This window comes from Panthera uncia, chromosome E1 (assembly GCF_023721935.1).
Source record: "Panthera uncia isolate 11264 chromosome E1, Puncia_PCG_1.0, whole genome shotgun sequence".
Taxonomy (NCBI): Eukaryota; Metazoa; Chordata; class Mammalia; order Carnivora; family Felidae; genus Panthera; species Panthera uncia.
In genome coordinates this window covers 13,394,986-13,407,936 of record NC_064814.1, presented here as the reverse complement: position 1 = coordinate 13,407,936, position 12,951 = coordinate 13,394,986, and the positions used below count along the sequence as shown (strand labels likewise).

Below are 12,951 nucleotides of genomic sequence, written 5' to 3'. Positions count from 1 at the left end.
TGAACCATGAGATCATGACCTGAGCCAAAGTCGGACACTTAACCAACTGAGCCACCCAGATGCCCCCAAAACTTGTATTCCATTTTGTTTCTTGGCAGCATTCAATACAATTGACCATTTTTTCCTCTTTAAAGCCTTTTCTTTTCTCTTGTTTTTGAAGATTTTATACTTTCCTAGATTCCTCCTTCCTATCTCCCTTACTGCTTCTATATAGATTCCTTTTTGGTCCCTTCTTTTCTGCCTGAACTTTAGATGTTAGAGTTCTTCATATTCAGACCTGGGCACTCTTTTTTCTTTCTAACACTGTCCGTAGGCACTGAATGGTTATGACGTTATGTTTCATTATCTTTCATTTGGTTCTTTTTTTCATCCTTTAGGTTCTTTTTTATCTTTAGGTGTTAGCTTAGAAATCTTCCCTCATCACCCAATTTAAATAAATCCTGCACTCTACCTCATTCTCTTGTAACACTCTCTTTTATCATTTATAATTATAAAATTTTGTTTGTTCACTTTCTTATAGTCTGTCTACAGTACTGGGCAGAAGGGGCCTTGAGGAGAGAGACTGTGTCTATTTGCCCGTTTATATACTGTATTCAACATAATGCCTGACACATAAGTAGTCAGTAAATACGAGTTGAATAAATAATTTCTTTGAAATAAGGGGAAAAGCCAGATTTATTTGGTATACTGTCCGAAATAGAAATATTCTAGGGGTGCCTAGGTGGTCAGTACATTAAGTGTCTGACTCTTGGTTTTGGCTCAGGTCATGATCTCACAGTTTCATGAGTTCAAGCCCCACATCAGGCTGTGCTGGCAGCAAAGAGCCTCCTTGGGATTCTCCTTTCTCCCTCTCTCTCTGTCCCGCCCCAACTTGCACTGTCTCTGTCTCAAAATAAAGAAACTTAAAAAAAAAAGAAATATTCTAAAGAATACATTTTATGTATTGTTTTCAAGTAGAAGTCTTAGGCAGATGTATCTGATGGGAAGATCATATGTCTGAACCCTGGGGTTTTTTTGTCTTTTGGTTTTTTTTTTTTTTTTAAGTTTATTTATTTATTTTGAGAGAGGGAGAGCATGTGTTCGTGCACACGGGGAACGGGCAGAGAGAGAGGAAGAGAATCTCAAGCAGGCTCCTCACTGTGAGTGCAGAGCCCGACATGGGGACATGGGGCTCGAATTTACAAACCCTGAGATCATGACCTGAGCCAAAGTCAGATGCTTAACCAACTGAGCCACCCAGGTACCCCTGAACCCTGGTTTTAAGGGAGGTTGAGAAAGTGAGTTTTCTGATTTCTATCTTGGGAAAACCAGCACTGATAAAGAAGGCTATCCACAAGTTGCTTAATAGCCAGACAACATGAAACTACCCAGGCTGCTTAGCAGAAATGATGCTGAATGATTGAATATGGCAAAAATTACAGTGTGCTGTATGTTCACTTTGTAGTTTTAATAAATTTATCCAAACTAGTTCAATACTGACATTCCACAAAATACAGCAACCTTTTCTTGTTTACTGATTAACTAGCTTATGTGAGAAATGGTAGATGATAGAACTGCCTTAAAAATGTATCCAGAAGATACGAAACTGAATAGGAGGCCAATGTCCGAAGGCTTTGAAATGAGACTTATCTTTAGATCTATTAACTAGAGGAGCTACTAATTGTGAGACTAATATATCTACCCTTGCTGTAAAAGGCTAACAAGTAATCATTTGTCTTTTTTTAAATTTTATTTATTTTAGAGAGAGAGCGGGAGAGAGGGGCAGAGGGAGAGACAGAATCCCAACCAGGCTCCACTTTTAGTGCAGAGCCTGATAGAGGGTTCAATCCCATGACCGTGGGATTATGACCTGAGATGAAATAGAATCAGATGCTCAACTGAGTGAGCCCCCCAGATGCACCAGTAGTCATTTATCATTCCTTATCTATTATATATTCTTAAAGTAAGCTAGAGAAAAGAAAATATTAAAATCATAAGAAAGAGAACACAGGTGGCTCAGCCAGTTAAGTGTCCAACTTGGGCTCAGGTCATGATCTCATGGCTTGTGAGTTTGAGCCCCATGGCGGGCTTTGTGCTGACAGCTCAGAACTTGGAGCCTGCTTCGGATTCTGTGTCTCCCTCTCTCTCTGTCCCTCCCCTGCTCACTCTGTGTGTGTGTCTCTCCCTCTCTCTCAAAAATAAATAAACATTAAAAAAAATTTTTTTAAAGAAAGAGAAGATACATTTACTGTACTGTACCGTATCGGTACTATGAGTTGATGTTATCTGTTTACAAGATGAATAATCTGTCAGTACCTACCCCAATATTGTCTTATATGACACAAAATGTTGTAGCCGTTGTACTTATCATTAATACTGTAATCAAAAATAAAAAAGGTAGAGGAGCCTCGGTGGCTCAGTTGGTTAAGCATCTGACTCTTGATTTTCGCTCAGGTCATGATCTCATGGTTCATTAGTTCAAGCCCCACATTGGGCTCTGTGTTGACAGCACGGAGCCTGCTTTAGATTCTCTCTCTCCTCTTCCTCTGTCTCTGCCCTGCTCTGCTCACACTCTTGCTCTCTCTCAAAAATAAGCAAACATTTAAAAAATGAAAAGCTAACATGAAAAAGAAATTATAAGGATTCATGTATTGATAATGAAGAAGCAGTAGTATGATTGCTTTATGGTGACCTAATCAGTGCAGTTACTTCACAGTAGCCTAGACTATACACTAATGAATGCTTATAAAATTTTTATGGCATACCACATGTTCTTAATACATTACTGAAACATTGTTACGTTAAAATATATATCTATATATCTGCATAGATATATAGATATTTCCCTGAGTTGATAGCTTGATACTCAGCTTCTCCAGTTATAAGAGAGCCATACAGTACATAATATAATTCTTTGAAAGCAAAGTTATAAAATAGTTAAGAAAACCAACACATTATTACTTTCCATCAAGTGTTACTTACCTTATTCCTAAGTAAGGATAGGCTATCCACTTCCATACAGCCTTGCACAGGATGTCCTACATTATGAGTACTTGGGAAATGATGATGACATAAAAACATCTCTCAGAATTCTTGTCATATAGTTACTAGATTTTCACACAAAGACAGTAACACACATACACAGCAGATAAGTTTATTAACTATATGGCATGATGATTATATTACTGGTCATTAAGTGGAAGTGGATTATGATAAAGGTTTTCTTCATCTTCACATTGAGAAGGCTGAGGAGGAAGAAGAGGGGTTGGTCTTGTATCAAGGGTAGAAGGAGGTAGAAGGGGAGGTAGGAGAAGCTGGCACACTTAGTATAACTTTATGGAAATACGTCATTATTTCTGTCTTATTTATTTATTTATTTATTTATTTATTTATTTTGCTTTTTCATTTTCAAAAAAATGTTTCTATTCATTGTCTTCCGCCATTTGCTTTAATTTCAGTGCTTGTGTCCTAGATGGGTCCATGTGGTAAAAGAAGTCAAAAGCAGTCTTGAATAATCAGAACCCTTCTTCCAGATGGATTACTGCCAACTTGTTCTCTGGCACTGCTGCTTCTACATTTTCTTCTTTATTGTCTGGCTCTGGTGTGGAAGCAGTTGTCTCCATTGAGTTGTCTTCTGTTAATCCCTCTGTTAGCTCTTGAATTTCTTCAAGATCCATATATTGCACCCTTCCCCACCACCATCACTTCCCCTCCCCCCATTTACTATTTCTTCTGTGATTTCTGTGATTGGCTCTATTATAAATTCTGTGAAATCATGCACAACATCTGGACACAGTTTTCTCCGGCAGGAATTTATTATTTGGAAATGTTATGGCTTTCATGGCTTTTTCTGTAACAACAATGGCATCTTCAGTGGTGTAATCCTCCCAGACTTTCATATTCTCTCTCTTGGGGTTCTCTTTCATAGTGTTCACAATCCTTTCTGTAGTGTACTGTGTATAATAACCCCGTGATCTAGAGGCTGAATTAAAGACCTTGTGTTTGGGGGCAGAAAGACTACTTCAGTGCCTTTGCTGAATTCACCAGGTTCTGGGTGGCTGAGGGATTGTCCAGTATCAGAAGAACTTTAAAAGGCAGTCTGTACTGGCAAGTACTTCCTGACTTCAGGGACAAAGCACTGATGGAAGCAATCCAGAAAAAGCATTCTTCTTGTCCAAGCCTTCTTGTACAACCAAAAGACTGATAGCTGGTGTTTATTTTTTCACTTTAAGGCTAGGGGTTGGGGTAGGGGTGGAGGTGGAAGTTAGCTTTATAGGTAAGGGCAGTCCTGATCATAAACCCAACTGTATTTGCATAAAACAGTAGTGTTAGCCTCTCCCCTCCTGCCTTAAATCCTGGTGTCTGCTTCTCTTTCTTGCTAATAAATGTCATGTGTGGCATCCCATCCCCAGAGTAGGACACTTTTATCTGCATTAAAAACTTGTTCAGACAGATAACCTTTGTCCTCAGGGATTTTCTTAATGGCATCTGGGAACTTGTCTGCTGCATCCTGGTTGGAAGAAGCCGCTTTTCCTGTTATCTTGATAGGTTTTGGCCAGACCTCTTTATAAAATTATCCAACCATCTTTTGCCTGCATTAAATTCTCTAGCTTTAGATCCTTCACCTTTTGCTTTAAGTTGTCATATAATCACTTCACTGTTTTTTAACCGTATCAGAGTCCGTATGTATTCCTTTCTTATAGCAATCCTAAACACACAAAAGCTTCCTTTTCAATACGAGATTGAAAGGTTTTGCACAAAAAGTGCAAGGTTTTTGCACCGGCTAATTCAGCTGCAGTGGCAGCTTCACAGGTTTCCTCTTTCTTTCTTTCTTTCTTTCTTTCTTTCTTTCTTTCTTTCTTTCTTTTTTTTAAATGGTCCTTACATTGGATTCATTTATCTTCAAATGTCAGGCAACCACTGTTGCTGATGTAAATCTATGGTATTTATCTAGCAGTTCACCTTTTTCTTGTAATGTCATGACTTTTTTCTGCTTGTGAGCATTTACAGCATCACTAGTGGCACTTTGTGTGGGTCCTGTGGTGTTATTCAAGGTTTACAGTATTGCACTAAACATGATGAAAAATACACAAGAACTAGGAGAGATCACTTTTCACTGCAGTACCCAATTTGCTAGAGAGATGAACTGCTCATGCAGAGATGATTAACATCACACAGCATTTTAAGTGGATATTCTCAACACTTGAGCTCACCCCAGCAGCAACAGGAGATAGCTGTGAAATTATTACAGTAGTACAGCATGTACTGTAGTTCTTTATGCAGTTATGATTTAATACATCATCTTTACATTTGTTCACATTTCTCTCTGCCAGTGGTACCATTTAAGGTCTGTAAGTGTGTACATAAGTTTTGATAAATTTTAACTTTTTGTAATAGGTTTGCATGTGTTTTATGGTAATAAATGATAAACTAGTATCTACAAGTGTTTTATGCATTAATGACACACTGTTTTTTTTTTTTCTTTTTTCTTTTTTTCTTGTTGGTATTTTTTAGACTATGTGGTTTATCTGCAAATTTTTTCAAATTGTTGCAGATCTCCAAAAACTTTCCAATATATTTATTGGAAAAAATCCTCATGTACGTGGACCCATGCAGTTCAAATTCATTCAAAGATCATGTACTCAGCTTGTTTTGAGATGTCTTTTGATGTCTAGCTTTTAAATGGAACTGCTGAGGCAAATTGGACCACCTTTTTGGGTCAGTCCCACAGTTTTGAGCCAAAACCTCATTAAGACCAGTGGATAACCAACATGTCTGTGTTGGCTTTTCAGATTAGCAGTGCAGCTTATTTGGAGAATAGCCTCTTAATATTTAATTCCATAACTGGCCACAGTCTCAAGTAATGCTTTTGCCTTAAAGTCTAAAAAAAAGATGGGGCGCCTGGCTGGCTCAGTGAGTAGAGCATGTGACTCTTGATCTTGGGGTCATGAGTTCAAGCCCCACATTGCTTGTAGAGATTACTTAGAAGAAAAAAAGTTAATTAAGTTGAGTATTGATATAGTTGCTCCAGCTTTATTTCGGCTAGTATTTGCCCGACATACATCTTTTTCTGTCCTTTAACTTCCAACTTTCTGAGTTGTTTCTTGAGTTTGGGGATATCTCTTGTGATCAACATGTAGTTGGATTTTGTTTTTCTGGTGATTTTTTTTTTTTTAGTACATCTACATTTCTTTTTTCTTTTTCTTTTATTTCTTTCTTTTTCTTTCTTTCTTTCTTTCTTTTTTTTTTTTTAATGTTTATGTATTTATTTTGAGAGAGGGAGAGAGAGAATCCCAAGCAGGCTTGATGCTGTCAGTATGGAACCTGACATGGGGCTTAAACTCAACAAAACCATGAGATCATGACCTGAGCCAAGATGAAGAGTTGGACGCCTAACCAACTGAGTCACCCAGGGGTCCCAGTACCTTTACATTTCTTGTGATTTCTTATCTGCCTTTTTACTTTATATTTTGCTGATTTTTCTGTCCTGTCTTACCTTTATAAAATTGAAGTTTTCTTTTTTTCCCTTCACTATTTCTGTTCTTCTAATAATTACCCTTGGGAGTTTAAATTATGCTTAATTTAACAAAGTCTAAAGTTAACTCCATCGCATTAGAAGGACTCGAGAACATTTAAACTTTGAATGCCCTCTTCTGTTACATTTGGCTATATCAGCTAGCATTTTGCTTTTTATCCTTTTTCAGTCCTGCAAACTAGGTATTGTTTTTGTTATTATGTGTATACATGTGTGTGTGTATATATATGTCTATATTTATATAATTTTTGTTATATTTTTTTGTTTTTGTTATGTATTTGTGTGTGTGTGTGTGTGTGTGTATCATATATTTTTATTGCTTACCATTTACTTTCAGTATTTCAGACCTTTTTACTGGCATCATTTTCCTTTTTCCCTAAAGTATATTCTTAAGGAAACAGTGACATTCAGGTCCACAGTTAGAAACATGTTTAATATAGGGCTGCCTGGGTGGCTTGGTTGGTTGAGTGTCTGACTCTTGATTTTGGCTCAGGTCATGATCACAGGGTCATGGAATCGAACCCCGCTTCGGGCTCTACACTCAGGGTGGAGCCTGCTTAAGATATTCTCTCTCACCCCACTAAAAAGGAGAACTATAGACCAATTTCCCTGATGAACATGCATGCAAAAATCCTCAACAAGATATTAGCCAACTGGATCCAACAATACATTAAAAAAATTATTTACCACAACCAAGTGGGATTTATACCTAGGATGCAGGGCTGGTTCAATATCCGCAAAACAATCAACATGATTCATCACATCCAATAAAAGAAAGGACAAAAACCATATGATCCTCTCAATAGATGTAGAGAAAGCATTTGACAAAATACAGCATCCTTTCTTGATAAAAACCCTCAAGAAAGTAGGGATAGAAGGATCATACCTCGAGATCATAAAAGCCGTATATGAACGACCCAACGCTAATATCCTCAATGGGGAAAAACTGACAGCTTTCCCCCTATGGTCAGGAACAAGACAGGGATGTCCACTCTTGCCACTGTTATTCAACATAGTATTCGAAGTCTTAGCCTCTGCAACCAGACAACACAAAGAAATGAAAGGCATCCAAATCGGCCAGAAGAAGGTCAAACTTCCACTCTTTGCAGATGACATGATACTCTATATGGAAAACCCAAAAGATTCCACCAAAAAACTGCTAGAACTGATTCATGAATTGAGCAAAGTTGCAGGATATACAATCAATGCACAGAAATGAGTTGCATTCCTATTCACCAACAATGAAGCAACAGAAAGAGAAATCAAGGAATCAATCCCATTTACAATTGCACCCAAAACCATAAAATACCTAGGAATAAATCTAACCAAAGAGGTAGAAAGTCTATACACTGAAAACTATAGAAAGCTTCTGAAAGAAATTGAAGAAGACACAAAAAAATGGGAAAAGATTCCATGCTCCTGGATAGGAAGAACAAATATTGTTAAAATGTCGATAGTACCCAAAGCAATCTACATATTCAATGCAATCCCTACCTATCAAAATAACACCAGCAGTCTTCACAGAGCTAGAACAATCCTAAGATTTGTGTGGAACCAGAAAAGACCCTAAATAGCCAAAGCAATCTTGAAAAAGAAAACCAAAGCAGGAGGCATCACAATCCCAGACTTCAAGCTATACTACAAAGCTGGAATCATCAAGACAGTATGGTACTGGCACAAGAACAGACACTCAGATCAATGAACAGAGGAGAGAACCCAGAAATGGACCCACAAACGTATGGCCAACTAATCTTTGATAAGGCAGGAAAGAATATCCAATGAAATAAAGACAGTCTCTTCAGCAAGTGGTGCTGGGAAAACTGGACAGCGACATGAAGAAGAATGAACCTGGACCACTTTCTTACACCATACACAAAAATAAACTCAAAATGGATGAAAGACCTAAATGTAAGACAGGAAGCCATCAGGATCCTCAAGGAGAAAGCGGGCAAAAACCTCTTTGATCTTGGCTGCAGCAACTTCTTACTCGACACGTCTCTGGAGGCAAGGGAAACAAAAGCAAAAATGAACTACTAGGACGTCATCAGAATAAAAAGCTTCTGCACAGCGAAGGAAACAATCAGCAAAACTAAAAAACAACCGACAGAATGGGAGAAGATATTTGTAAATGACATATCAGATAAAGGGTTAGTACCCAAAATCTACAAAGAACTTACCAAACTCAACCCCCAAAAAACAAATAATCCAGTGAAGAAATGGGCAAAAGACATGAATAGACACTTCTCCAAAGAAGACATCCAGATGGCCAACTGACACATGAAACAATGCTTAACATCACTCATCACGGAAATGCATATCAAAACCCCAATGAGATACCACCTTACACCTGTCAGAATGGCTAACATTAACATTAACAACTCAGGCCACAACAGATGTTGGCGAGGATGCAGAGAAAGAGAATCTCTTTTGCATTGTTGGTGAGAATGCAAGCTGGTCCAGCCACTCTGGAAAACAGTATGGAGGTTCCTCAAAAAACTAAAAATAGAACTACCCTACAACCCAGCAATTGCACTACTAGGTATTTATCCAAGGGATACAGGTGTGCTGTTTCAAAGGGACACATGCACCCCCATGTTTATAGCAGCACTGTTAACAATAGCCAAAGTATGGAAAGAGCCCAAGTGTCCATCGATGGATGAATGGATAAAGATGTGGTATACATATACAATGGAGTATTACTCAGCAATCAAAAAGAATGAAATCTTGCCATTTGCAACTACGTGGATGGAACTGGAGATAGTATTCTAAGCGAAATTAGAGAAAGACAAATATATGACTTCACTCATATGAGGACTTGAAGAGACAAAACAGATGAATATAAGGGAAGGGAAACAAAAATAATATAAAAACACGGAGGGGGACAAAACAGAAGAGACTCCTAAATATGGAGAACAAACAGTTACTGGAGGGGATGTGGGAGGGGGAGTGGGCTAAATAGGTAAGGGGCATTAAGGAATCAACTACTGAAATCATTGTTGCACTATATGCTAACTAATTTGGATGTAAATTTTAAAAAATAAAGTTAAAAAAAAATTCTCTCACTCCTTGTCCCCCCACTGTGACTCTTCCCTGCTCATGCTGTCTCCCTCTCTCAAAAATTAAATATGTTTAATACTGCAACCACTTACAACTGAAACAAAAGTTTTACAAGACAGAATTTACCCTTATGTGAACTATATTCTGTATTTTTCTGGTTTTGGGTTTTTTTTTTTTCCTTTTCTGTGCCTGCTATAATTTACTAAACTAATGTCATGACTTACTGGTGAATTACAATCTATGATTTCAGAAATACTGCTTTATTAGGAAGGTTTTTTTTTTATTTAAAAAAAATCTTTTTATTCATTTTTGAGAGAGACAGGAGTGTGAGTAGGGGAGGAACAGAGAGAGAGGGAGACACAGAATCCGAAGCAGGTTCCAGGCTCTGAGCTGTCAGCACAGAGCCTGATGCAGGGCTCAAACTTGTGAACCGCGAGATCATGACCTGAGCTGAAGTCGGATGCCCAACTGACTGAGCCACCCAGGTGCCCCTAGGAAGGTTCTTTTTAATGAATCTCTTGGTGGTAAAACTTTTATCTGGAAATGCCTTAATTTAATCACTTCTGAAAAATAGGTCATTTGGTATACATGTGACATGTATTTTCTCTAAGCACACTGTCTTCAACTTTACATTGCTTTTGAGTCTGCTGTCTGATTGTGGGTAATCTTTAAGTTTTTTCTGTGTATCTTAGGATTTGATGGTCTTTAGTCCTTTTGTAGTTTCATTGCAGTGTATCTAGGTGCACATTTTTATTTAGCCTGTGTGGTATACTTTGTGCTTCCTGTATCTGTGGAGTTATGTCTTTAACTAGTTTGGAAAAATTCTCAGCCTTTATATCTTCAAATATTTTTCTCTCATCTATGCTATCCTGTTTTTCTGGGATTCCACTTGTACATGTGTAAATACTGTATACTCTGTGGCTTCTAAGCCTCTCTTGCATATTATCTGTCTCTGTACCTCATTCCAAGTAATCTCAAACTGACGTCTACCTCTTTTATTTTACCACATCTTTTTTTTTTTAATTTTTTTTTTTAACGTTTATTTATTTTTGAGACAGAGAGAAACAGAGCATGAACGGGGGAGGGACAGAGACAGAGGGAGACACAGACTCGGAAGCAGGCTCCAGGCTCTGAGCCATCAGCCCAGACCCCGACGCGGGGCTCGAACTCACGGACCGCAAGATCGTGACCTGAGCTGAAGTCGGACGCTTAACCGACTGAGCCACCCAGGCACCCCTACTACATCTTTTTTAAATTGACATATAAATTGAATACTATAAAATTCATCTTTTTAAAGTGGCTTTTAGTGTATTCCATAAGCTTGTACAACCATTGCTACAATCTAATTCCAGAACATTTTCACTTCCCTACTGCATCTTTTTTGAGGTGTGTCTGGCCTATTTTTTTCATCCATCCTCTAGGTAGCTGATGAATTTTTTGGTTTATTTTTTACGGTTCTTATTTGGTTCTTTCTGCAGTCTGCCTAGGTTTTTTTGTTTTGTTTATGTTTTGTTGTTTTATTTTGTTTTAAGTAGGCTTCATGCCCAACATGGGGCATGAACTCACTACCCTGAGATCAAGTCACATGCTCTACCGACTGAACTCACAAAACTGCGAGATCAGGACCTGAGCAGAAACCAGGAGTCAGATGTTTAACCTACTGAGCCACCTAGGTGCCCCACTGAGAGGATTTTTTTTCCCCTCTGCCAAGATGCAGAGGTCTTAAGTACTCTCCAGCCCATTCACAGGTTCTTTGATTTATTAATGAGGCTTCTGTGATCTAGCTCCCCCATCACAGCCTGATACCAATTTCAGTTATTTGATTTGTTTTATTTTCTATTGCCTCTTTTTTTTTAACTTTTTTTTTTTTTTTTTTTTTTACATTTATTTATTTTTGAGAGAGAGAGAGACAGAGCATGACCAGGGGAGGGGCAGAGAGAGAGGGAAACACAGAATCCGAAGCAGGCTCCAGGCTCCGAGCTGTCAGCACAGAGCCTGATGCGGGGTTTGAACTCACAAACTGCAAGATCATGACCTGAGCCGAAGTTGGACGCTTAACCGACTAAGCCACCCAGCCGCCCCTCTGTTGCCTCTTTTGAGGATATTTCTATGGTTCCTTACACTGCAGTACAAATTGTGTTTTTTATTTCTGGTTGTTTGGGGGGTTTTTTAGCCAGGGGTAGGAGTAGGGGATGCCACCATATGCTAAAAGGCAAAGTAAAATTAAACTCTTTTTGGGGGTGTCTGGGTGGTTCAGTTGGTTAAGCATCCCACTTCATCTTAGGTCATGATCTTGAAGTTCATGGGTTCGAGCCCCGTGTTGACTCTGCTGACAGCTCAGAGCCTGGAGCCTGCTTCAGATTCTGTGTCTCCCTCACTCTCTGCTCCTGCCCTGCTGTGTGCTCTCTCTCTCTCTCAAAATAAACATTCAAAAAATTTTGTTTGTTTCTCATTTCTGGTTGCTTGGGGTTGTTGTTGTTGTTTTTTTTTTTTTTTTTAGCCAGAGGTAGGAGTAGGGGATGCCACCATAATGCCAAAAGGCAAAGTAAAATTAAACTCTTTCGGTGGGGCAGGGGACCACTGGGGTGGTTCAGTCAGTTACTCATCTGGTTTCGGGTCAAGTCATGATCTCATGGTTCCTGAGTTTGAGCCCCGCATCGGGCTCTGTGCTGACAGAGCTCAGAGCCTGGAACTGGCTTTGGATCCTCTTTCGTCTCCCTTTCTCTGCCCCTCTCCTGCTCACGCTCTGTCTCTCTTTCTCAAAAATAAATAAACATGGAACTCTTTTTGAATGTTTATTTATTTGAAGACAACTATTAGTACACACAAATTACCCACCTAATTGCCGCTTGTGTTCCATCTAGTTTTTGCTAGTACCACTAAATAACCGTCTTTATACCATTCACTTAAAATTCTAAGTTCATTTTTTGTTTGTATTTTGTGGTTCTTACAGGATTATGTTGACAAAGAGAAGGCCATTGCCAAAGCACTGGAAGACCTCAGAGCCAACTTTTACTGTGAACTCTGTGATAAGCAATATCAGAAACATCAGGAATTTGACAACCACATCAACTCCTATGATCATGCACACAAGCAGGTGAGGAATAGTTGCTTGCTAACAAAACAACACTTTATTTGTTAGAATTATTGAATTTTATAAATGTACCCCAAAAAGCTTGGTGACTATGGTTTCTTATATCTGCCAGTCTTTATCTGAGGTCTATCTGACTTACTTTTTTTTTTCAGTGACAAGTCCTGACATAGACCTCCCTCTTCCAAGAATTTATGTAGAGAATTGTGAGCTTCATAAATCTTGCATAAAGTTTTTGGCTTGGATTATTTTCTGAATTTGTATTTAATTTGGTAGTTCAACTGAGGAT

The 12,951-nt window shown here is 38.5% G+C and overlaps 1 protein-coding gene across 7 annotated transcripts in view; it reads left to right on the top strand.

Moving 5' to 3' along the window:
* The window catches only part of GPATCH8 (G-patch domain containing 8), a 100,820-nt gene that overhangs the window by 63,872 nt on the left and 23,997 nt on the right, over positions 1–12,951 (top strand). For all 7 annotated transcript variants that reach the window (XM_049636260.1, XM_049636266.1, XM_049636261.1 and 4 more), the window contains one exon: positions 12,525–12,668. In XM_049636260.1, the coding sequence (XP_049492217.1) occupies positions 12,525–12,668 (144 nt within the window). The remainder of the gene's footprint in view (positions 1–12,524; positions 12,669–12,951) is intronic.